The following is a 26,178-nucleotide window of genomic DNA, read 5'->3' on the forward strand; positions in this document are numbered from 1 at the left end:
ACATTCTGGTGGTTAGTGGGTGTAATGTCCCCTGTCAGGACGTTATGATTTATAGACTTCAAAATGATATTGCCAGATGATAAATTTACTTCAATTGATGGGGACATTATCCTTATTCCATATTTAATCTATTTTACTCCAAATATTTTATATCCACTATACTATATATAAGTCTCAATCAATATATATATTCTCCACACAATATATTTCTTTCCACCTCTAGTTGATTTCTTCTTCTCTCTTATCTATCTCAAGAATAATAGGTTCTTCTTTACACCTTTTCAATATATTGAAAAATATCTTTGCTTATTGTGTAACACTTCCTAGTAATAGTAGGTAGTAAACTATAATCTTTTCCTTCCTGTTAGTTCTTTAAATGTATTAGCTGTTCATGGTGTATTGTCTGTTCTCCTCCACAATTGTCTTCTAATTGTGCCTTATAGTAATGTCCTTTCTATACTCGTGTGACAATCTATGTGTATATGGAGTAATGATTTTGGTGACAATAATAGGACAGTTTGATGGATAATTATGTATTTGTTGTTATGGAGACACTTGCCGAATAATACTCGTGTATTATCAAGTCCTTTCAAAGTGCTGATTATATTTGATAAACTTGTTCCTCTGTCTGGATTGCAGTCTTATATCAATGCAGATTTGTAATGTGTGCAATTCCCTATTTTGCTTCTTATTCATTGATTGTCGGAGACTTGTCTTTGTCCTTCCCTAAATCCTTAGAATCGATATTTTGTATTTCCACTTATTATCATATTATTTCTTTTATGTGTTTCCACTTCTCTCTATCTGCTGATTATTTTATTCAATATATTGGACTTATCACCAATATGCTTGGAATTGCGATAGCAAATCCTCTGACGAGGCTATTGGTTTACTCAGACGCACTACTACCTCTGTAAGCACAGACCACCTCTATAATTTTGTATGGGCTCTCTTTGTATGCTTATATCATATGCTGCGATGAAATTAGTTTGTCTTCTCCCAAGGTAATCTGTATTTATTCTCTCGCTTGCACTATTGCGTTCGGTATATCTGATCTATATGTCATTCCTTGTGCTAATTTATGCATATGAACTCTTAGTATTGAACGTGGAGTCTAGCCCCTTAAATTCTCTTGCTCTTTCTTCGCCCCTATCCCTAATCAGGTATCTCCTTGGCTCTATTGCATTCTCCATACATGTTATCTGTCTAGATGAAGTAGTTTGAATATGTGATTGCAGGTTGATGTGAATCAATGCCTTGTTGATTGTATGCTTGATCGATATCTGTAAGTCTTCCTCACATGACTATCTTCCCATTGGATAATATATTATGCTGCCTAAATTTGGTGATATTCCCCAGATTCCCCCCTGCCACTTATTTGGTTCTTTTTTAAATATGTGCCCGTGTGAGCTAGGAAAGGTCGCGATCTTCATATATTGGTTCAGTTTATATTACACTATTTGATTAATATAATTTTAGTGCAAATATGTAATTAAGATAGTTACTAAATGCACATAAACATGAATTATATGAATCATATTAATTATATATCTTTACAATAAAAATATACTTGTAGTAATAATAATAATAATAGGTTTATTATTAATTATATATTTATTCAAGAATTCATCTATATTGTATTCAATGGATATAACATTATATTATATCAATTTGATAAAAATGATAGATTATGTTATAATACTTATTTATTATTATTGGTATTTATTAAATTCAATCTTAGAAATAGATATTATTATTTATTTCACTTTATCGAATGCAATTATAATTATATTATATTATATTTATTTATTTATTCCTTATATTAACTCTATTATTAAAATTGATCTTGGAAATTGGGACATTACAGTGGGACTCACGAGAGCCTTGCATGTCCTCTTCCTAGCTATGCAAGTTACCAATGGTTATCTATTTGTAAAAATGAGGTTCGTGCTTCAAGGGTGTTTGAGGCTCTGGTGACGTTGCTTGCTTAGTCAAAGATTGTACTTTCAGCTATATCTCAATTGTTCATGCTGACATCTTTGCTAGATTCTTATGGATTTGTATTGGTCGTAGGAGTCCCCATCATAGCGATATCTTTGTGGTTGTCTGCTATTTTTTGCCAATCTCTTCTCCACATGCCATACATAGTACCGAGGACAAAGACCCCTTTATGGACTTGCATGAGTGCATCTCCAAGTTTGTGGCTATGGGTGATATCATTATTTCAAGGGACTTCAATGCATTTACTAGGGACCTTTAGACTCCTCTTCATGATCGCAAATCGGAGCTAACTTGTATCACGGAGACTGATCCTGCCAATATGGGCCTGAAACGTATCTCTAAGGACTATCATGGACCCGTCTCCAATTTGTTAGATAACTAAGAGAGGGGGTGAATCAGTTATAACTAGTTATCCTACAGGCCTCAAAATCACTTTACACCAATTCAAACACTTATATCTTTCAGATCATTAACTTGGTAACCAAATCTAATATCACTTAAACAAATTTCATCAAACAGTTATCTTCATATACCTTAATATACCAAGTATCAAAGTAAACTTTCAGTTTATACCGAGTTGCAACAATAAACAGAAAACATAAAATAAACTTGCAACATCATAAGCATCCACACACTTTGACACAAGTATTTAATGTGGAAAACCTGTAAAGGGGAAAGCCACCAGGGTACCACCAACCCAAAATTTTCACTCTTCTGAAATGAGCTTTGTTAGCAGCCAACCTTGTTAATGGTTACATACACATCATTACATGTGACCTTGTAGAGGATTTTCACCAAAGATCATCTAGACCTTATTCATTCTTTGACACTTCTAAAGATCGGCGTGCTCTAAAGGACTTATGAACACTACTATTGAATGTTATCATATGAGATTTCAAAAGACTGTTAGGTCCACTCGGTTAAAATATTTTTCTGCTACAATAATTAGAGAGTAACAGTGAAATTATCTGTTAGGTTTAGCACTACCTTTCTTGTTTAGATCCCTGTTTCACTCAATCTCTGTCCTATGATTTTTTTCTAGCTAATTCACACACTTCACACATATACTTAGCACTTCCCTTCCTTGATCTTCACAATGTAGCTTTGCTCGGTTATCGTCTTCCTTTTTCTCCTTACTTGACTTTCACCTTCTAATTGATCAGCATCATTCAGCAATCAAAAGCAACAAACATATTGTTTATCATTTAAAATGGAAAACTTTTTCCTCTAGAATCTTTCAAGTTTTCCCACTTAAACACAATCGTAGATCTTCATCCAGCTCAGATTCATATCCAGACACTTGGTTATCACACCTTCACCTTGAGATTTGTGCTTCTATTGAAATCATCAAATAACCTTCATCAGATCTTCTTTGAATTTCTCCAGTCGTTGATCTCATAACTAACTTCATCCTTATCTTCCAAACTTCTTGAAGATTCTTTATTTTCATCAAATGTCAGCCTAAGATTAAATCTTTTCTTTTGTTCTTTGCTCGATTAACATTAAATCTCGCTCGGTCAACACTATACTCGGTTAATACTGAAATTGCTTGGTTGACACTACACTTTCTTCATTTGTTCTTCAAGTGCTCGGTGACAACTGTAGAGCTTGGTAAATGGTAAATGCTATAGTTCTTCATTCACCAACCAAACTATCTTGCTTATGCATGATTCCAACACTCCATCAAATCATGTAAAACAATCAAACCAACATTATACTATCACAGTCCAACTCATTCAAGTGCCCAATAAATACCATGCACTCATCAATACTTACTTCATCATACTTTCTTCAAATCCTCTTCATCAATCAGATGATATGGCACTCTACTAAATTAGCATAATGTCTAACCAACTAAGGCTTGACATCAATGACAACATAACAACTAATATGACTCTTTGACATACATTATCAACATTATCAGTTGGGGCTAGCTTAGTTATGGTCACTACCTCCTTCAACTTTGTGTCTTTCAGGCTCGTGATTCTGAATGGTCTCTTGTGCTTCCCTAGTTCCGAACTCTATACCTCCTAGCCTCATTGTGGCGGTGCTAGTGTGGTTGACAATGCCCTTACCTTGGCCTCCTTCATTCCCTCCGTCTGCAACTTCACTACCTCCCGACTCTCGTTGGCCGATCATGGCCTCCTCAACCTCGTGATTCATTCCCCCCCCTCTCTCCATCTCCTCTCACCCACCCCCCGCCTATTGTGACCTGTCTCTGCACCCTCTTTCTCTTCCCAAAGAGTGACCGCAACCTTGTCACCCTCCATCTTAGACGTCTCCTCCCCCATGACCGTTTCACGGACTCTAGCCAAGTGTCTTCCATGTTCAACTTATTGGCTGTAGCGATTAGGGAATCGGATCTCCTTTCCAGCCTGCATCGCACTACTCCCTCCTCCCTCAGCCCCAAATGCCATAACGCCTGCCCTATGAACCAATGATTTGATGATGACTATAAAAACTTTCACTGCTCTTTGCGTTTGTCCTTTGCTGCTAGCTGCCCCACTTTCACTCATATGCATCTCTCTTACCACCTCTTTCTTTGTCACAAGAAGCGGTTGTTCATTGCTTCGCAGTGTAGATCTTTATGTAACACACTTTTATGCAACTCCAAGCTTTTCTAGGGTACCTTGTTCCCCTACCATCCCCCCAAGCCTCCATCCTTGACTTCTACTCCCTCAACTCTCATACCTCTACGTTGTACGATATTCCTAGCCAGCCCTCTATTAACCTCACTCCCCTTCCCCACTACCACCTTTTCACCCCCTCCAGCATTTACAAGGCCATTAGATCCATAAGATGCAATAGAGTGACAGACGAGGAAGGGTTCCAATCCGAGCTCTTCAAGCTCAATAGCTCGGTCTTGGATTCCTTCCTTCCCACACTCTTTAATAGAGTGGTGTGCACTAGATTCCCTGATTCTTGGTTGAGGCACGTGATCTATCCGATACATAAATCTAGGGTGGCTTCTGACCCCAACAACTATAAGACCATCATAATTGGGCACACCTTTACCAAGTTCTATGCCATGGTGTTGAATACTATCTTATCCAGGGAGCTTGAGAGGAGAGTTTGTCTAGCCATTGGCCAAGCAAGGTTTCATGTCGACTATCAAACTATGGATCATATCTTGACTTTACAAGTTATTATTGAGGAGGCTCGGCACCGTTCGGCAAATATCTACTACTGCTTTGTGGACTTTCATAAGGCCTTTGACTCCATTCCCCAACTGGCCCAAATCCAGAGACTTAGAGAGATTGGGATTTTCAAGATGTTATTGACAGCTATTAAGAGGCTCTATGAGACTATTGTGGGCAGATTCAAAACTACAGAGGACTTCTCTAATCATCTTCAGAGCACCATTGGTGTGAAGTAGGGTTGCCCTCTCTCACATGAGCTCGAGGCTTTTCTCAGAGACTCTTCGCTCCCCAATGATGGTTGCTACTTGCACCAGGCTATGATCTCCATCCCTTTCTTCGCTGATGATGTGGCTCTTATGGCCTCCTCTCTAGAAGGTCTTCAGAGGTTTCTTAACGGGTTAGCATCCTTTTGCGATTTACGTCAACTTGTTGTGAACCTAGGCAAGACCCAGGTCATGGTCTCCAACTGCTTGAATACTTTGCATCTACATTTCTGCTTTCAAGGTCAAGAGATCAAGATTGCTTCCTCTTATACTTACTTTGAGGTTAAGTTCTCTAGGGCTTGCTTCAACTTGAGACCAACCATTTAGCCTAGGATCGACAAAGGGATGGGCTCCCTTACCATGTTGGAAAGACAATGCTTTAGAAATCACTTCCAAGAAACCATGTCTCAGTTATCCCTCTTGGACTCCTTAGTTAGAACAACTGTTCTCTATGGTTTCGTGGTGCAGGGCCCTTCCCTCCTTGGTTTGGATTGGGCCTCAATTGAGTGGGTTCAGATGCTTCTCCTCCAACGCATTATCAGATGCCATCGGTCCACTCCGCATAGTATTATTCTTGCTGAGTTTAAATCCCACCCCTTCAAACTGGGACCTATCTTTGAATTGATTTGGCTTCTCCACCGCCTCCATGGCTTTGCAGACTCTGCAGTAGGCCAACACCACTACTCTCCTCTGACCTATTGCTCTTCAATTGCCATTGTCGACACTGACATTGCCACTAGGGCACATTGTTGGTACGCTTACGCCACCACTTTGTTGGGACCGATTCAGATTGAGATTGATAGACTTCCCCCCTTCCAGTTCTTGTCAGATGCTCCCACTCACCTCTTTCCCTCATAGTAGGAGATGAACATGCATTTCACACTTGATATTTATAAACGTTACATTGCCACAACCAGGGGTAATCCCCTGCAAATGGCCTTTTATGTTGAGCATTTTTTTAGATATCTAGGATGAGATTATTGTGCGCTCAGCATACTTGTCACAAAACTGGAGCCACGCTCTGTGTATCTCCTTGGGTTCCTTCTAGGTTGGTTCTCACAAGCTTTGGATCTAGACCGATCACCATGTTTTTAGAGAGGACCAAATTTGTCAACTGTGTACCTTGGCTAAAGCGGAGACTAAACCCACTTCATTTTCAGGTGCCCCACCTACTATGAGATTAGAGGGAGAAATTATTGCTTATTTAAAAATTTTCATTCCCTCTCTACCTTCTTCAGATACACAAACCAAAGGTGCCTCGAACTTTACCTTTGAGAGACCATACAACTTTGTGACCACTCTGCAACTTCTTTTTCCCCTGAGCCAAGCCTTAAATCAGCTTATCACACCCCTGCCTCCTGCTCGGGGTGTAAAGTGTCCGGCCAATACTGCTACCATCAATCTTTCCAGGTCCATGAGACCTTGCGATGAGATCACTTGATGGCATCACCCCTCGAGGAGTATTGAGAGACGCATTAGGATATTGGATCACCTTGGGCCTTACCCTTCTGTGATTGACTTCTTTACAGCAAGGAAGGATCCCTAGTCCTTGTCTTGGTGGTGTTCTTACTTCTCTTTTGCTTTCTTGCGTTGCTTCTGTTTTTCTCTTTCTCGAACACCATTTGGCACTCCTATTGTTGTTAGTCTTCTTGGTTGTATACTTTCAGTCCCTTAGACCGTTTTTGTGGTCTCTTGTTGGACATTAATAAATTTATCTTATCTTATCTTATCTTCTTCCACTAAGCTATTCCAACATCATCAGATAGCTCTATAACATCAAAATTTACATAATCTAAAAGATTATTTTCCTCGAGCAATTAGGACTCTTGGTTTCCAAAAAGAAAAATTTGATGATCTCTCTAACCTATCCTTAACTTTCAAATCATTCATCGTCTTCACACACAAATAATAAATAAAACATAATCAAAAAGAGAAAATAGATGGATAAGACTTCTGCTTCAAGATCGAAATACTTCAAGCCTTCTCTCATACCATGTTAAAACTTGAACCAGAAAGAAGAAAGAAGTGCAATAATGCAAAAGAATCAAATAAAACCTAAGATTATCCTACAAAGAACTCTCCTCACCAAAGGAAACAGCCCAACCCACCGAAACATAAATCCTTTATTTGATTTTCAAATGAACTACAAAAATCTCAGCCCCTTAGATGTCTTCAACATCCAATGATCAAACTATGATCAGAATCAAGAAATGAAACAACCGATTATTGCTTGACGATACACAAATATAACTTCACAATTATATTCTCAATGCATATACAAATATGACTATACTAATCTTCTATGAGACATAGATTGAATATCCCTAAAATGAATTATGCAGAACTTTCTTCATTTATTCAAACTGAATTCTTGTATTGTAGATTCTTCATCCGAAATATAATATGCCAAAAATTACAAGGTATGTAATGTTAAATTGTGATCAGATTAGAAATAGAGGAAATTTAAATTTTCTAACTTGTTTACTTGATGAATTTAATGCAACTATAAAGTACATAGAACCATATTCTAACTCCTTTTTCTTCTAATAAGATTGTCCATGTAATGATCAAGCAGATGTAAGAGAAAACAACAAACTTCGAATACAATAATGATATATTTCTTTTACTTGAGAAGACTTAATATGAATCTCTATTTATAACTTGTCATAACACTTATGGATTTTTGTGTGTTCCAAGTTACTCTTTCAATGGGAATATATATATATATATATATATATATATATATATATATATATATATATATATATATATATATATATATATATATATATATATATATATATATATATATATATATATATATATATAAAGACATGCCCCTAGTTAACAATTTAATCATTCATTTGTTACTGCGAATATTTATTATTGAATCTGATCGATAATGTTTGAGCCATAACTTAATAATTATGATAATGCAAGACAGTCAATACAATAATCGACTCTTATAATATATATTGACAATGATAATATATGGCAGTCGATAACATCATCGACAGTGCCACCTTAGTTTTCTTGCATTTCTGACAATTGTCGATATTCATTGATATTAAGTTGCTTCACATAATCGACATTATAATCGATATCAAAAATGAAATTTGTTTAACGCATTATCATCATTATAATGTATGTGACAATAATATATATATAATATATCATGTATACATATACATACACACACACACACATATATATATGTCAACTTAATTGTCATCTATAATGCTCCATGATAATAATAGAGGATTGATATCAAATGTTTAAGGCTGATAGACCATTCAAACATTTGATTTTGCCGATTGAAATCATCCAATCGAAACTACAATCATTAACACTACCTCTTAGCTATAGAAGATGATTTCTATCAATATAATACAATGAACTATTGTATTGTAATTACCTCAATGCAACATTGAGGGTTATGGTCTACATAGATATCAAAATGACATCCACCATAACAGATGTTACCTCATAGTATCATCAAGAGTATGGACTATTCACAAATATCAAGCATATGATATTCTCCATACTCATCTTTTCTACCATGTGCACTGGCAACACGTCTCATGAAGCCTACCAGAGAAGAAATCATTTCATGACATATTCACGGATGTTATGTCTTAGAACAACCACCATGACATGTCACAATAATATAACTCATTGTACTTGTATACTACTCAATTAATATTATATTAAGATTTATGAACTAGCATGATATGTCAATGGATATCAACCATATGATATCCATCATGATAGTAGGTTAAACTATGTTAAAGTCGCCACTTTAAAATAGTGACTATAAGTAAACTTCATTGAAAGATTCTCACCATTCAGGAAGTTTCCACAAGATTATGTAATAACTTAGATAATAAAAATTATATGTAATATATCTCATATATAAATCATTAGTAAAATTCAGTGAGTCTAAACTTCAATTAAAAAATTTACATTCTTACCACTGAAGTGATCCAGTTTTGTCTTTGAGAGAGGCTGGTTAGGATATTTGCAATTCGCTCATCTGTACTAATGTATCTCAACTGAACAACATTTCTTTCCACCATGTCTCTAACATAGTGATAAGGGATCTCAATGTATTTGGACCTATCATGAAATGCAAGATTCACAGAAAGTTTTATGCAACTTTAACAATCGCGTTGAATAATTGTGGAATCCAGGACGTCCAAAAAATCTAATCAATAGCTTGTTTAGCCATACTATTTCTCGAGCTCCCATAGATGCGGCAATTTGTTCAACTTAAGTGGAGCTTTATGCAACTAAGGATTGCTTTCTGCTAAACTAGGATATCATGACAGATCCTAAACAAAAACACCATCCTAAGTACTCTTTCAATCTACAACACTTCCAGTCCAATTTGAGTCTAAATATCCATGGAGGTTTACGTCAACATTGTCCTACTTTAATCCAAGTCCAATTGTTCTACAAAGATATCTCAAGATGTATTTTGCTAAAATCAGATGCAACTTTCTAAGTTCACACATGAATTGACTGAGTGCATTTGTTGCACAGTAAATGTTTGGTCTAGTGTTGACCTTATACATTAAGGTCTTATTTATTTGACAATAAACAGTCAGATTTGTTGATTCTTATTTTGAAGTTGCTTCTTTGAGTTTGTGAAGGTTTGTCTCCATAAGTATAGACATAGGCTTGCTATCCATCATTCCAAACCTCTTTAACTTATCAATAGTGTATTTCCCTTGATTTAAGATAATGCAATTAGCTTGTTGCCATACTTCTAGGCCAAGGACGTAATGTAAGATTCCCAAATCCTTCATGTCAAATTCATAAGCAAAACATCAACATATAAAATGAGAATCAACATGTCATCATTTATTACCTTCAACTAAATGGTGACATTTATAAGTACATTCAACATATCAACATGCACATTTTTGGATCTACTCTCACTATTATGAAAAATACCCTTGGAGTTCTTTCCTAGAGCGCAACCCTTTCAAACGCTTTCATGATTTTGTCTTACTTTAGGTAGGCCATTTACAATATTCACCATAGAAGATAGGGCACGAAAGTGAAAATGCCCTAACCTTCTATGCCATGTCTCATTAGTAGAAGATATGTCATGAATAAAGGCTTGAGAGGGAGACAAGGATAGTTTATAACTTTATATAGGCACCCATCTCGAGTCCCTGAGGTATATGCCTTCTTGATATTTGAGTTCTTAGGCCATGCTAGAACTTTTCCATCCATGAAGGTTACCCAACACCCCTTATCTTCAAGTGCTGATATGAAAACTAGATTTTGCTTGATGCCTAGTACAAATAGTACACCAGTTAATTGAAGAAAAACACCTTATTTGAGTTGAATTAAGCAAGTTCCAACTCATTTTAAGGGGTAGTTTGAATTGTCTCCAATGTTGACTTCTTCAATTGATCTGTCATTTACTTGTTCTCTAAATCTTGTGATGTGTCAGGAGGCTCCATTGTCAATGACCTAGGTATTTTTGCTATTTGATAACTCACTTGATAGTGCTAGAAGAATACAAGTCCTGCATCCTTATCCTTACTTCTGCCAGTGAGGCTTGATGTTTAATTCTATCTGAGCATTTTATTGCAAGATGTCCAAATTTATCACATCTGAAACATTGAACTCTAGACATGTCTTTTCTTATTTTGTTTGGGTGTTTGTTATGGTTGTCCTTTCCTTTCTTTTGTTTAAAGTTGTTTCTCTTTCCTTTCTTGTGGGAATTAACATTGAGGACTTGAATTTCTCCATTAGAGATGTTTATCTCGATTCCTCTCGCAAACAATCTTGCTTCTTTTTGAATGCGATTGGTCTTTAATTGATGGAATCTAGGAAATTCGGATCTAGCACTTATCCCTTGTATGAATGCTTCCCAAGATGTAGGCAATCCATTTAGCGCCGGCATTGATAATTCTTTATTGTCAATTTGATGACCAATAGTAGATAGTTGATCACTTATCTTTGTTATTCTCAGGAAGTCGAACATGATGGTTTCTCCTTTGTTCATCTTGACATGGTGGGGTTGTGTTTTAAGGGAAAGGGTCCTACTAGTGTTATTTATTTCATTCATGTTCTCTATAGTTTTGAACATTTTATATGCAGCATCCAACTTTGATACAATAGGAACTATATGATCCTTTACTGCATCCACTAGAATCTTCATGGCTTTGTTGTTGTTTTTGGTCCACAGATTTTTCTCATCATTATTATCCGGTATAGATACAGCCCTCTCCACAAATGTGTCCAGCTCTTGTTCTCTTTGTGCCATCATTATTCTGAATTTCCGTGAGAGGAAATTTGTGGCACCATCAAGTCTATCTCCAAATCTAACTCCACTCACCATTTTGCTTGACTATGAGTTTTCTAGAGTTTTAATGGCAATTAGATTTCTCCTCTAAATGTATCTGATTGGATTTGCTTTATGCTAGCTCTGATACCATGTTAAATTGTGATCAGATTGGGAATAGAGGAAATTTTATATTTTCTAACTTGTCTCCTTGATGTATGTAATGGAACTATAATGTACTTAGGTTAGAGTTATATTCTAACTTCTTTTTCTTCTATTGAGATTGTCTATGTAATAATAAAGCAAATCTACGAGAAAACAATGGTCTTCAAATACAATGATGATATATTTATTTTACTTAAGAAGACTTGATATGAATCTCTATTTGTAAATTCCAACTTGTAATAACAGTTGTAGATTTTTGTGTGTTCCAAGTTACTCTTTCAATGAATATATATATATAGACACCGGTTCAATGGCATGCATAAAGAAGAAGCTTCATTAGAATAATGTTGCCGCTTTGGATGGATGGATAGGGAAAAGGGGCCACCTACCCTGCACGGCGAGAAAGGAACAACTATAGTAGAACTCTATTTGGGGGGCTGCAAGAAAAGAAAAAGGGAAGGAGAAAAAGAGAAAATGAAATCTTCTTCCTTACAGTATTATATATGTGTGTGTGTATATATAACATAATGGACCATGTCTCTCGTAGGAATGTGTCTTTATGTGAGGCATGTCTCTTGTTAACAGTTTGATCATTCATGTTTTACTACTAATATATATCATTGAATTTGATTAATCATGTTTGAGTCATAACTTAATGATAATAATAATGCAAGATAGTCGATACAATGGTCGAATCTTATAATATATATTGACAACAATAATATACAGCAATCGATAATGTTATCAGTTGTGATGACCACAGTTGATATCAATGGTGATCATCACAGTCGATAACATCATCGACTATGCCACCATAGTTTTCTTGCATTTCCGATTACTATCAGCATACATTGATATTAAGTTGATTCACATATTCGACATTACAGCCAATACCAGAAACGAAATTTGTTTAATGTATTATCATCATTATAATGTATATGACAATAATATATATATCTAATAACATATGTATATGTATAGATATATAATATATATATCTCATACATACATATACATATATATTACGTATATATATATATATATATATATATATATATATATATATATATATATATATATATATATATATATATATATATATATATATATATATATATATATATATATATATATATATATATATATATCATCTTAATAATTGTCTTCAATAATACTCCATGATAATAATAGAGAACGATACATATCAAATGCTTAAGGCCAATAAACCATTCAAACATTTGATTTCATTGATTGGAATCATTCGATCAAAGCTACAATCATGAACATACAAGTCAATAGACACACATAGAACATCCAAAATAATGAACGCTTCTAATTGAAATCACATGCAATCACTACTTGGAGAGAGAGACTTCTCGTAGAAACAAAAGAACATAGCATCGAACATAGCTGAAGCTACACATCCATACTCAAGTGTCAGCTGTTACAAAGGAAATGATGTGGCACTGAAAATACACATTACTAATACCATAATTAATCACCAACGAACATAATGCAAGTAAAAGTGAAGCCAAGTAATATGATACTCAGAAAAACAAACTCAAACAAAAGAATACTCTAGATGGGAAAACATAAATGCCATAAACAGATATCAGAAAGAGGAGATGATGCATGCAACAAGAACCAAGTAATCAAATGTCTCTCACAACTACAATTCTTAACAGTTATGGATTACACCAGCTACTGAGGATTAGTTGATATGATTTTTTGTGTGCCCTTATTAAGTAATTTGCACTTCCATTGGAGATCAAGTGGAGTTGAATAGTTAGTTGTTGATAGCTCCTTGAGATACTACTACCTCTACGACAGTTGTGACAGCATGATGATTTGGGATCCTAGCAATGGTATATTTAGTAAATTATTTCAGTGGGATTGTGACGATTGGCTACACAATTCCAAGTATTGTAATGTTTACATCAAAGTAGCATTGCAGATTGGCAAAGCAACATTCCTGAAGTTGACATGGGAACCGAGCATTAGCTTTTGTGCAGATTGCTTGGTGACAAGCAATCTTCTCAAAAGAAAGACTATAATGTCCCTTATTTGGGACATTAATAGTTAATTAAATGATTAAGTTTTTAAGCTGTCGAACTATATCAAATTTAGTGGCAGCTTAATTTAATTATTAATAAATTATTAAAATGACTTTAATAGAGCTTACTGAAAAATTATTAGTCATTTTTATTTAAAGAGGGGAAATAAAGAGACAGAGAAAAAAAATATCAAAAGACAAGCAAAAGGAAAATGAAGAGTCGCAAGGATGTGCTATTAAAGAATATTGAGAGGCTCATTCTAGTGTTACACCGGCATGGGGGTGCGGTGGTACGAGGGGACGTCGGAACGAGTTTGGGTGTGGGAAAAAAAAGGGCCTCAATTTGGGGACAACAGGGGAACGTTGGTAGGGGTGCAGAAGGGAGGGAGGGGTTTGCATAGTATATATATATGACTGAAAATGCTAATTATGAAATGATACTTAAATATATTATATAACATACCAAATATAATTGAATAGATAAAATTGAAATGCGATTCACAAACCATAAGTTCGAACTTGAAACTTCATGACCATTACCAATGACCATTTAACTTAGTTCAAGATGCAAGATTCAAAATTCATTGTTCAAATATGAATATCATATATCAAAAAGATGCTCATGATGACAATGAGCCAAGTAGCATGAAACAATGAAATGAAAAAATGTATCATAGCCATATCAAATAATCAAAGTGAGTACAATCAACTAAATGACAAAATGTCAATAATGAGAATGGAACCCCGAATTATACCAAGTGCTCTCTAATCATCCCCTATACCGAAGTCCTCATCGGTGGAACTACCAGACTCCTCGTGGGTAAGATCTTGATCCTCTAAAGGAACACCAACTAGCCCTGCATTGGCTTCTGCTACATCATCATCCTCATCAATCTGAGTTGGATCCTTTAGCTCCACATCCCATCAAGTTGTCGGGGTGTCCTTGTACTTGCATGTCTTGTGATCTCTAAGCCGCAAGAAACCATGTACAGCAACAAACTTCTCCGCTCTCTTAGAGGTAAGTTTGTTCCCCTTAATAGAGTGGATGAAGCTATAGGTGTACCAGTTCCTCTCTGCAGCTAAGGAGCTAGACACCTGAGATAACAAAGTTGAAAGTTACAACTTACAAACAAGCGTTCATACAATTTGTAACAAATGATAAATGGTAAATCATTGAATCATTGAATCATAAATTAAAATCAGTAAAGTAAAACTCTTAAAGTTAAGATTATAAAGGGGTGGGATTACAAAGTTGAGGAAGCAGTCGGATGGCTAGTGAGTTGATCTTTGACTTCTGTGACCTGTGACATTTCCACCACAAAATGGGATTTTCTATGTCATAGTTTTGAGATCCACCTTTGCAATATCCGAGTATCCTACAAGTTGCAAGTTTACAACATAATATTAAAATAACTTAAATAAAGTTATAAGCAACAGTTAAAAGAATTTATAATTATAAAGAATTTAGAGCACTGAATCAAGATTTAAGGATTACCTGAAAGACTAGCAAATTCAGACCACTCTGTGCGAATCTCACTAACAGTCTCAGTATCATACATCCTAGCAATGCATCGAAAGAACCCATTCTTCACCTCATCATCCTGAAGAAGTGTGACTCTACCAGGCCTAGATATGTACCACTTCAGGTTCAATGTATAGGCAACCATGTGCAAAGGAGTGTTCAACTTCTCCCACCTGCGATGAATGATAGGCTCAATGTGTTCCGTATAGAATGCTAGAGTGGGGTCTCTCTAACGCACAACAGCTCTCTTCTGCCCAAGCATGGAATCAATGCACTCATAAACCTCTCCAAGCCTAGGTGAATCTGCATCTCCATATCTAATCACTTGAAACATTGGAGTAATGATGGAGACTATGTATTTTGCGTCACTCCAAAACTAATCACTCTTCATTGTCTCCTTTACCCTCTTCCCTTGCTCTGTTCTGGACTCAAGCCATCAATTCCATTCTTGTGTCATAACCATGAGTTGCAATGGCTCTTGCAACTCAATCATTCTCTCTAAGAGAATATAATATGATGCGTACCTGGTCTCAACTGATTTCAGGAATTGCTATTTTGCGAAGCTCCTAAAAAGTGCATGTGATGTAGATAAATATCTACACCTCTCTCCCATCATTAACCACCTATATTATCAAGTCAATTTTTCCCATGTCTTTGAGTGCATTATTCATGGCATGCACACAACATGGAGTCCACCAAATATGCCTATAGGCTGCCTCAACAAGCCTCCCTGCAGCTTTGCACACGCGTTCCATCTGTCACAACCTGGACCACATTTTGTGGCCCAACCTCCTCAATGGCTTCCCTAAGCACATGAAACTAAAAATCAGCATCTTTATGATGATATGAACAATCAACTGCCTTCAAAAAGTATGGGCCCTCAATGCATGTAACCATAATGTTGATGTGGGGATGATGACTAATGTTCGTCCATCCATCCATGATAATGCTACAGCCTGAATCCATCCAACATGCTATCATTTGCTCCATCAAGATCCCAACCTTGTCATAGGTTCTATCCAACACTGTGGTCCTCAACTTGTGCTCACCTGGTGGCACATATGATGGCTCTTCGTCTTTCACTGCCATGGACATCATCCTCACAAAATAGGGAGATCAAGCCACATGTATTGGGATGCCATTGGAAAGGAAGAAATCACCAACAACATCATCTAACTGGTCCCTTGCATGCATGTTAAATAAATGAGCAATGGGGTTACTACCACTACGACTTGTAGCTGCTTTCCGTTTCCCCCTACTGTTATCCCTTGTTGAACTAAGAGTAGGTGAGAAAAAGGATGGTGTAGGTGACATAGTCCCTACTCTTTGCTGCAAGATACAAGTAGATGTATCTCGCTGCCCCTATAACTGATGTATACTATGTACCTGTTGCCTAGAAGCCAAAGATCAGGCACTGGGACGTCAATATCATCAAAAATGCCCCATAGTTTGTTCACTTCAATTATGTATTTCACATTTTTAGGATTTGCCAAGAATATGCATGGGCTCACACCATAACCAATCCAAAAAAGGTGTGCATTAACTCTTGTAATGCTGCCAAACCATTTTGCGCCACATATTTTACACTTCCATTTACATGTGCTACCACCTGAAGGTGTAGGGCGTGTAATTTTCACAGCAAATTGTTTTAGAGGAGACTTTGGATCATAAGGACTCCTAGCATACTATGCCAAAATCTCTGAATGGCAATCAATAGAAGGCACCCCTGGTGCAACATAAGGAGGCTCTTCCTCAGATTGACCATCTACATTAGCCCCATGATCACTTCCCTCAAGCTCAAGCTCATAATCAGATGTACTTCCCTCATTAATTTCTCTATCTTCTGCACTTTGGCTGGATCTAGATGTCATTTATAAAATTGCATTGTACAAAATAAAATTATAAAAAATGATTACGAATCATGATACATTTCAGCCCAAGTAATTGATAGTTATTAATTATTTAAAATACATTATAAGTTATAATAAACTAGTGTCAGCCTACTTAGAACTTTACTATTTAATTTTAGCATTTACTATTTAAAAATATTATATATAAAAAAAAAGGAAGCCAAATAGTAAATACATTTCAGCATATTTTAAGAACAAAAAATTAATATAAATAATAAAAATCATAGAACTATCAACTATCTACTATCAACAAGATTCAAGAATGAAACATCCAAAAATTCAAAACTGAAAATAAAACTAAATACTAAATTATAAATTGATTTCTAAAACCAAAAAACGTTGTAAAATTTTAAAAAAACTACCTTGAACTTGATGAGACACTTGCCAAATCAAATCTTCTTGCTCCTCTTGATCTTGCAAGATCACCCACTAAGCTCTCACAAACTCCTCAAAACTCTTTTACTCACTTTGCTCCTTGCTGCTCCAAAACAATGAAATGAAATGGTGAAATGAAAATGAGGTCTATTGGCCTTATTAAACCTTCAAATAGACCACATGGGACCCACACCCAGTTAGGATTACCTTGCATTAAAAACCAATTAAAAAACAAATGGAATAAAGTCTTTCTTTTTTAACTTTTTACCTTAGTTGCCGATTCGTGAAACGAATTCGATTCGGGTATGCGAATCAGATCCGTGGATTCGGGATTTTTTTTCCAATAATGATCCGTGGAGGATTCATGTATATATATATATACATACTAAAAACTAAGAGAAATCATTTCATAGTATGAATCTATGATTCTAGTATGCATCTATGAATCTAGTATACTTGATAATTGATCTATTTTCATGATTATAAAGAAAATCAAAACGTTCACATTCATGATTTTATATTTTTGTGCCTTGTATAGCCACGGCTTCATGCTGGATCCTCAGGATTCGTGCTTGGATCCTTGAGGATCTGAGCTGGATCCTTGATTTTTCCTATGTATGGATCTGTCAAGATCTTTGGGCATAGATCCTGATGGATCCACAAGCAGAATCACAGACCCTGCCCAGATTCTCATAGATCCACATGCAGATCCGGACTCAAATCGGACCCAAATCTGGATCCTAGGTCCGACACGTGACTCTAGTAACTAAGTTTTTTACCCAATTTGTCGACTGCACCCTGGGAGAACCCCGCACGCACCCCTACACCTGAGTACCCATGATGCACCCACGTCTCGCGTCCCACCCGGGTGCTCAACCGGTGCGGCTGAGGTGCAACCGCGCTTTTTTGGCCAGCGGGGGTACTCGAGTTGGCAACATACCCACACCGGGGATGTACACGCACCCGATGCTTCATGGTTTTAACCCGGCTACACACACCTAGGTTACACTGGCTCATTCTCAAGGTGCTTGGTTTATGTTTGGCTATTGTTTTCTCTTAGAGAAATTTGGGAAGATTTGGCTTTCAATCTCAAAAATCTAAGGACAGAAACCTTTTAGGATTTATCGGTGAATTGTATAGAAACCCATTTCTTTCTTGGTGGATTGACGACAAAGTTTGCAGTCGAAAGAATTTGTAATAGAGGTAATTTATATCTATTTGAAAAATAAGGTTGTAGTAATTTATCTTCATAATAAATTTTAAATATTATTTTAGTCTGATATTATAGGATTTTCATATTTTCTGTTTGCATGAAATAGGTTTGTCAAATAATCCAAACCGTATAGCAAAAGCAATATCCTCTAATCAGGCTTAAACTATGGTTAGAAATGGTGGTCATAGTTCTACCTTAGAACTTCTAACTTCATCATAGTATGATGGAATAACAATATATAGTATCAACGATCAAGAGCCTCAAAGTTTTGCAGTATGTTCTTTCAAATACATTCAACCGAACATTCATTGACCCGAATTATACTCCAAATAATCATTCATCAAGAATATGCAATACATACATGTATAGGATTCTACTAGGAACTGGACGATTTACAAAACAAATATAAAACAAATACAAGGCACCTGGTGTTGTGGAGTAGAGTCTACCTCCTCACGCAACCCATATCATTGGATAGAGTCTATGACAAGCAGCTGGGTTCAGCTTTCCGAGGTCTGCCTTAACGTTTTCATGCTCCCAACTGGACCAGTATTACACAGACTTGCTGCTCCCGTGGTGCTACCCACTATGTCTGCCCGTGGTTTCCTTACTGCGAAGTCGGCCTCTTATTCCCTCTCATTCTGAGGTAAGAACATGCAACATTGACACTCCCAATCCTCATGGTAGAAGTCAGCCTTCCTGTTATTGCAATACCAGCCACGACTTTCTTGATAGCAGAAGAGGTCACCCAAATTCACCTGCCAGATTGACTCGGATAGACCTAGTTAAGCCCAACAAATCTCTGCCTGAAAGTGTTTGCGGAATGACTTACTTCTGAATGCTGCCCACACTATGATGAAACATTGAGTACAACTCCATGTCCGGTTATGAATGAAGCCTTCGATGTATTTTTGGGGCTACGTCTAGCATCTCCACTATCTCAAGGGGTCTCCTTAAGATAACCAGTCACATTTAAGCAACCATTTGTATTTGATCAATATCATATTTTCATGGTCACAATCAGAAGGAGCTCATTGCTTTTATAACCTCGATATGAGGGAAAGTACAAACAACTAGGAAATGTGGGATAAAAGACATTTTCATCTTCTAGTCACTTAAGCTACTTTGGTTATAAAATGACTTTAAGTCACAAAGTATCTTTATGAATTCACTTTAAAAAACAAAGTGACTTAACCTTAGAAAAGCTCCTCCACTTAAATATTTCCCCAACAAAACCAAATAAACTCCTGTGACTAGCTAGCATTCTCACAATCAATGTCGTTAGCCTCTCTGGATGGGGAGATAGACCAACGAGGCACCAGTAAGGCCTAGCGCGGAGAAGGGGACATTATAGTTTGTGTAAATTCTTGTCAAATGTTTGGTAAAATATGGTGCTAAAAATATATTCTTGTGAGGGGATAATAATTTTTTCTCTAGCTTCATCTATTGGGAGAAATAGTATGTTGGATTGTATTTATCACTTTTATGCTACTGTTGTTATAAAGGTTGTCCTCAAAATGTTTTAGGATGTGCCACAATATAAAAATATGTATGTGCACACACTGTAACCAAGTATAAAATATAATATACTACTTAAGTTAGCAGATAATTTTTCTACTACTAACCATGTGATTGGTCACTTTGCTAATGGTTTGGAGTAAATGCCAAATTGCACTGATTAGATTTGATATTTGATTGTTTATAGATATTATTATACCCTTTCTTTCCAAATATAGGTGGAAGATAATGTTATATTATAGACTTGGGATTTAGAGTCACAAGAACTTTATAAAAACTACCGGAAACATATAGGACAAACCATGCATGGGTATTGTTGCTTCACCTTCATGGTATGTTCAGAACTCATACGGAAGTAATGGGAAGCACGTTTTTGTAACTCAATGGTGCTTAGTGGATAAGGTGGATATTTCCGCCGCTCTTGATGAATTACATCCATAACCTGCAAGCATGAGAGAACATATCCATAACCTAGAATTATCATGTTGTTAGTTGCGCTACATAACATGAAAAAATCAATGCAGATAGCTGACTACAGCCATTTATGGAAAAAACATTAAATAAGTACTCACAGTTGCAGTGGGCTCCTCCACACACATTTCATATATTATTACAGCACATGCATAATCAAACAGATGCCCCCGCCTGTCAAACAGAAACTCAGGAGGCAAAAGAAATTTATATTTCACCCAAAGATGAAAGGAACTCTATGAAAAAATCAAGATAATAGCTGCAGTTCTTACGCCCAATTAAATGTTGCAGTGCCATCCTCTGAGGTATGAGAGCAATTTATTGTCCAGTATTCTTCTGGCTCGTGTGCTTGTATTTCCCAATACCTCTCAACAACAAATCCAAGGGTTGGAAACTGTGACAGCCAAAATTAATAAGGAACACTAGAGAACCTGATCATTCTTCTCAAATGAGCATTGAGTTTGGTGAAAGCATTTATAAAATGCACAACAAGAAGTACACTAAACAAACCTGGCAAGGTCCATAACTCAAGACAAGTTTTCTCTCATCCTCAGAAGAAGGAAGCAAAAAAGCATCTTGCAATAACATAGTTTGAAACCGAGTGAAGGAGGCACCAATCCGAAGATCGATTTCCTGTAATACAGTATCCATTCTAAAAGTTAATTTCTCAAAAAAGATAAAGGAGAACAAAGAGAATCCCAAAAAAAATATTGAAACTGGGAATCCAATGTATTATTGGTCCCAGATTTCAGCAAGACAGCAATAAAATAAAATTGGGGGTTAAGATTCAGAATGCAGCTGAAAATCTAAATTCTAATACAAGCATTACTGCACAACCTTGCTGTTAACTACCAAGCAGCAAAATTTATTTCAAAATGTCAGACAATGTATACATCTCCTAGATTGAATTAAGCACTTGAACAAAAAAAATATACGATCACATCAGGCTGGCAATTGTTTGGAAAATTAAAACCTGTCTGGCATCAACTGCATCTGCAAAGAACCGATTTGGTTGGCCCAACCTTTGCACAGCTTCATGAATATCTCTATCACAAACAGTGTACTTTTAGAAAGAAAAAAAAATGCAATTAAAGGAGATTCCTAGGAGTGCTCATAGACTTACGCAAGAATTGATCTTTGGCATCATGAAAAAATGATACCTTTCAATCAAAGCAGAAAAGTGAGCTCTTCGTATATTAAGATTCGGATTAGAAGCATGACACACATCTATGACCTCAAATGCAATGTTCTCTCCTTCCATATCACAATCAAGCCACAAAACAAGCCATTGGCATCGCCTGGCCTCTTCTTCTAAGGTCATCTTTAGCTCTTGTTTCTCCTGAATTACAGTGTACATATCAAATATTCACAAATTAAGAAGCTTCATTAACAAGCATAATGGCTTTGAGTTACACAGGAAAAAGATAAACATAAAAAAGCTAATAATCTATGACTGGTTTCTAGTAAAAATCAGCTCTATTGACTAATAACCAATGTATAGTGTAGAAAGCTGCTCCACTATTATACCATGTTTATTTAAATTCAAACATGAAAAAAGTACAACAAGAAGATCCTTAAATTTTTGGAATAAAAAATAAGAGCCTGGAAAGAACAGATATATGGCAGTGCATCATGTGTACATACAGTAACCAAACTAGTAGCCCCTTATATGTTTGAACTCATGGAAGAAAAATACATTGTTAAAAAAGAATATTAAATTCATCTTTAGAAAAAACAAAATTAGTTGAATGCAGTAGACTAAATTCCAAAAGCATAGCAATAACCACCAGCATGACCATTGCCAACAAAATTAAAACATCTAATATTACTGAAACGAAACTATTAAGCTTTGATAAAAATCCAATTTCATAGATAACAATGTGACCTCATTTTCAGAACAGGAATGAGGATCTGAAGCCTTCTACATAAAACCAAGGAGAAGTTTGAATCATCAATCACTGCATACAATACCACTGATATTTTACTCCTACAATTGTTTATAGTTGTTTATCTCTACTGTGCTCTGCAACAATAGAAGTAAATCATGCATTTCAAAAGGTTCTCTCTTCTTGCAAACATGGACTTCTACCTTTAATACACTATCACTTGCATGATACATCCAAGGTACTCATTGACTCAGATAATATTTGTTCAACATTTGTCATAATTATCAGATATGTTCATGAATATATGCATTCATGAACCTTATTACATAAACTATTTCCAGTAGCCTTTCTTGTTGGAAGGGAAAAGCATCAATAACGTGGCCACTCTTTACAGGTCATTCATGCTTGGTTCAAATTTAAACCCTCAAGAGGTAACATTTGTCAATATATTGGACCGTGTCTCATTTACCCTCTAATAAATGGAGCTAAATTTCATTAAATCCTCATCAAAGAAATTGTTCTCAACCATTAATGCATGTAATCATTGTAATGTCTTCAATCGAAATTCTCTTTAGATGAAGCATAGCCACCACCCATGATATGTGTTGGTGTACGATGTGAAAGGAAGCAAAGGTGCAGAATACACTTCCTATGGTAATCTGTGAGAGGAGGTATGTGCAAAAACCAAATTGATCATAAAATTGCAACACACAAAATTAAAATACCACTACACAATAATTTAATGGGAAAAACCCTTTCAGGAGAATACTCCACAGCAACCCAACTTACTATTTAGTAATCAATAATTACAATATTATTGTAGAGTCTAAGCATCTAGAGTCATATTACCAACAAGAAATCTGGAAAAGTTCTAGCAAGAATATAGAATTTATAAGACCCACTATGAGATCTCCATCTCAAAAACCCAATAAATAAGAAAAGCAATAAATATATCCATCAAATGGTAATTTGGAAATCATGAGCTAAAACCACCCAAATGTGGCACTCAATTCAAAATAAAAAACCTAACGTCCAAACCTTGAGATGGGTCCACAAGCTAAAAGTAATATATCCCTTTCACTTGCCATAAGCTCATCATAATCCACTCACCAACTTGGGTGCTTCATTATCTCCATGTAAAGATGACTTATGTCACAGCATGTCCCATAAGTTGCACAAGTTTAACTCGCTCTTACAGCTCACTTATGCACCATAAATTCTCTTACACTTCTGATGTACACGACCCAATTTCAAATGGCCATAACTTTTCATCCAAGAAGCCAGTTGAGTGCCTTCTTTTTACACATCTCAAAGAGGTCTGCGTTGCCATAAATAACCAGCTTGTGTAATATCCCAAATGAATATTGTTCCCAATATTTTCCACAAACAAATTCCAAACATATAACAGGGAATTTATGCAATAAAAAACCAGCAACTTTAACCAGTAAAATACTCGTTAAGATACTCTAGAATTCATTACTGTGTTAAAAACCAGCAATACAATAACATGAATAACATCCAATCTAATCTTAAACACAGTGCCAACAGTCGAACTGGAAGGAAATTGTAAAATGCACCTATTATCTCAAATATGAATTCTGATGTGAATCCACCACAGATGATGAGTCAAGGTTACATCCAATCCACCCAGGAAGAACCTGAGAGTTCTCATCCTTGGATCCTGAATAGAAGTTGAAGCTTCCCAAATCTCACCAAGAGATATCTAAAATCAAATCCCAAATCCAAGCATACACAAATGAAACCATCTCTCCTCCTTTTAATGTCCAATGTCATAACTTTTTGGCTTCCCCTACCCTATCTCCTTGTCTTCTAGCCATTTTGTCTCTTATTAATGCCCCTATAATATTAAATTGACCTTTTTATTAATCTACATTAAGCTCTCATAAACCAATTTAAATATTTCATAAATTTAACTTTAACTTTTTCTAATGTCCAAAAAAGGGGACATTATAGTCCTCCTGCCTTGAGATTGCTTGTCCTCAACCAATGATGAATCCTGTAACTATCCCAATACTCATATAAATATGTCAGAAGCTCTACAACCAAAACTAAAAGCAGTGAGATAACATCCTCTCATACTGTGAAGCAAGGGGTGCAAGTCCAACTCATTTATCCATAGGATACATGGATCCCATGTCAACCAAAAAATCCCTGCTACACCCATCTGCTGCACTACTCTGATTAAAACTACTCTAGGCTCAAAATTGTGTAGCAACTCGTCATAAACCTTGCAAAGTAAAGCACTCATCCTATCAACTCCCAGATCCCAAACCAGCCCATCCATCCAATCCTTGGAATAGATGTGGATCATCCTACAATCTCCTCTGAAAATCACCCCATCATTGTAGTCATGTGACCAAGTCTCAACAATAGTGTGCACATCTAGGTCTCAAATCCTGCAATCAATCTCATGCCCATCATGGAATTCAGTAGGATCTTCCTCATCCACATCAAAAAGTGGATTATCAAAAGTCAAACCAGCATTCATCTCAAATAAACAATTGGCAACCAACTGAAAGTCTTCCATCTCATCTTGTCGTTCTAATGGTTCCATCAGTTTCTTGGGGCAGCTATCAAAATCATAGTTCTATAGAATACTATCCAGTTCCTTAATCACTTTCTGGGAATACTCATGCCTTCCTTTATCCTCTTGTTCCCTGGGTTGGTTGGTGACAACAATCTGATTTTCTGCTTTATGAAGATCAATTTGCGTATTATTCAATGGCTCCTGAGCATTCTTAAGCTCTCTGTTGAGTTTATTAACCTCATTCTCTTTTTCCCTTGGTTGACCAGCATATAATTCAGCAACCTTCAAAATATAATCCATGTCTAAAAGCAAGCATAAATAACCTAATTTCAAGGATTCAAAGGATGCTATAAGAGAATCACTTTCCTTTACCCCTTTCTCCATCTCTATTTGAGCCTTCATGTAGAGATCCTCAATAACCCTGTGGATGTCATCACAACATACTAGAGCTGCAACAACCATCTCTTTTGTAACTCTCAGCTAATTCTTAAAAGCATGATTCTCATCATTGTCATATGAAAATGATTTTTCCAATTGGACATCCAAGTAACCATCACCCTGGAATGTGATCTTTGTTTGGTCCTCTAAATCACTTCCATGGCTTAGAGAGTTGCTGCTATTAAGAGCACATGATTCATTGCTCTTCACCAAAGTATCATCAACATCATTGTAGGCCTCAAACTCTCTGTATTGATTTGTATGCAAGGACAAGGTTTCTATCGTGTCATTGTTTTCAAGCAAATTAACATCATCTAAAGACTCCAACATGCTCTCTCATTGAGCAAGATCATCGTCTTCAAGATGCTTGTCCA

The 26,178-nt window shown here is 36.1% G+C and overlaps 1 protein-coding gene across 2 annotated transcripts in view; it reads right to left on the reverse strand.

The window, feature by feature from the left end:
* Positions 1 to 26,178, reverse strand: part of TOP3A (topoisomerase 3alpha) — a 346,811-nt gene that overhangs the window by 279,113 nt on the left and 41,520 nt on the right. For both annotated transcript variants that reach the window (XM_089791990.1, XM_089791991.1), the window contains exons 2-7: positions 22,093 to 22,271; positions 21,906 to 21,978; positions 21,443 to 21,565; positions 21,205 to 21,326; positions 21,034 to 21,106; positions 20,787 to 20,903 (exon numbers count right to left, since the gene is read on the reverse strand). In XM_089791990.1, coding sequence (XP_089648116.1) covers positions 20,787 to 20,903; positions 21,034 to 21,106; positions 21,205 to 21,326; positions 21,443 to 21,565; positions 21,906 to 21,978; positions 22,093 to 22,271 — 687 coding nt within the window. The remainder of the gene's footprint in view (positions 1 to 20,786; positions 20,904 to 21,033; positions 21,107 to 21,204; positions 21,327 to 21,442; positions 21,566 to 21,905; positions 21,979 to 22,092; positions 22,272 to 26,178) is intronic.

Source organism: Cupressus sempervirens, chromosome 7 (genome assembly GCF_028749045.1).
Source record: "Cupressus sempervirens isolate cs-2001-9-10 chromosome 7, ASM2874904v1, whole genome shotgun sequence".
NCBI classification, from domain to species: Eukaryota; Viridiplantae; Streptophyta; class Pinopsida; order Cupressales; family Cupressaceae; genus Cupressus; species Cupressus sempervirens.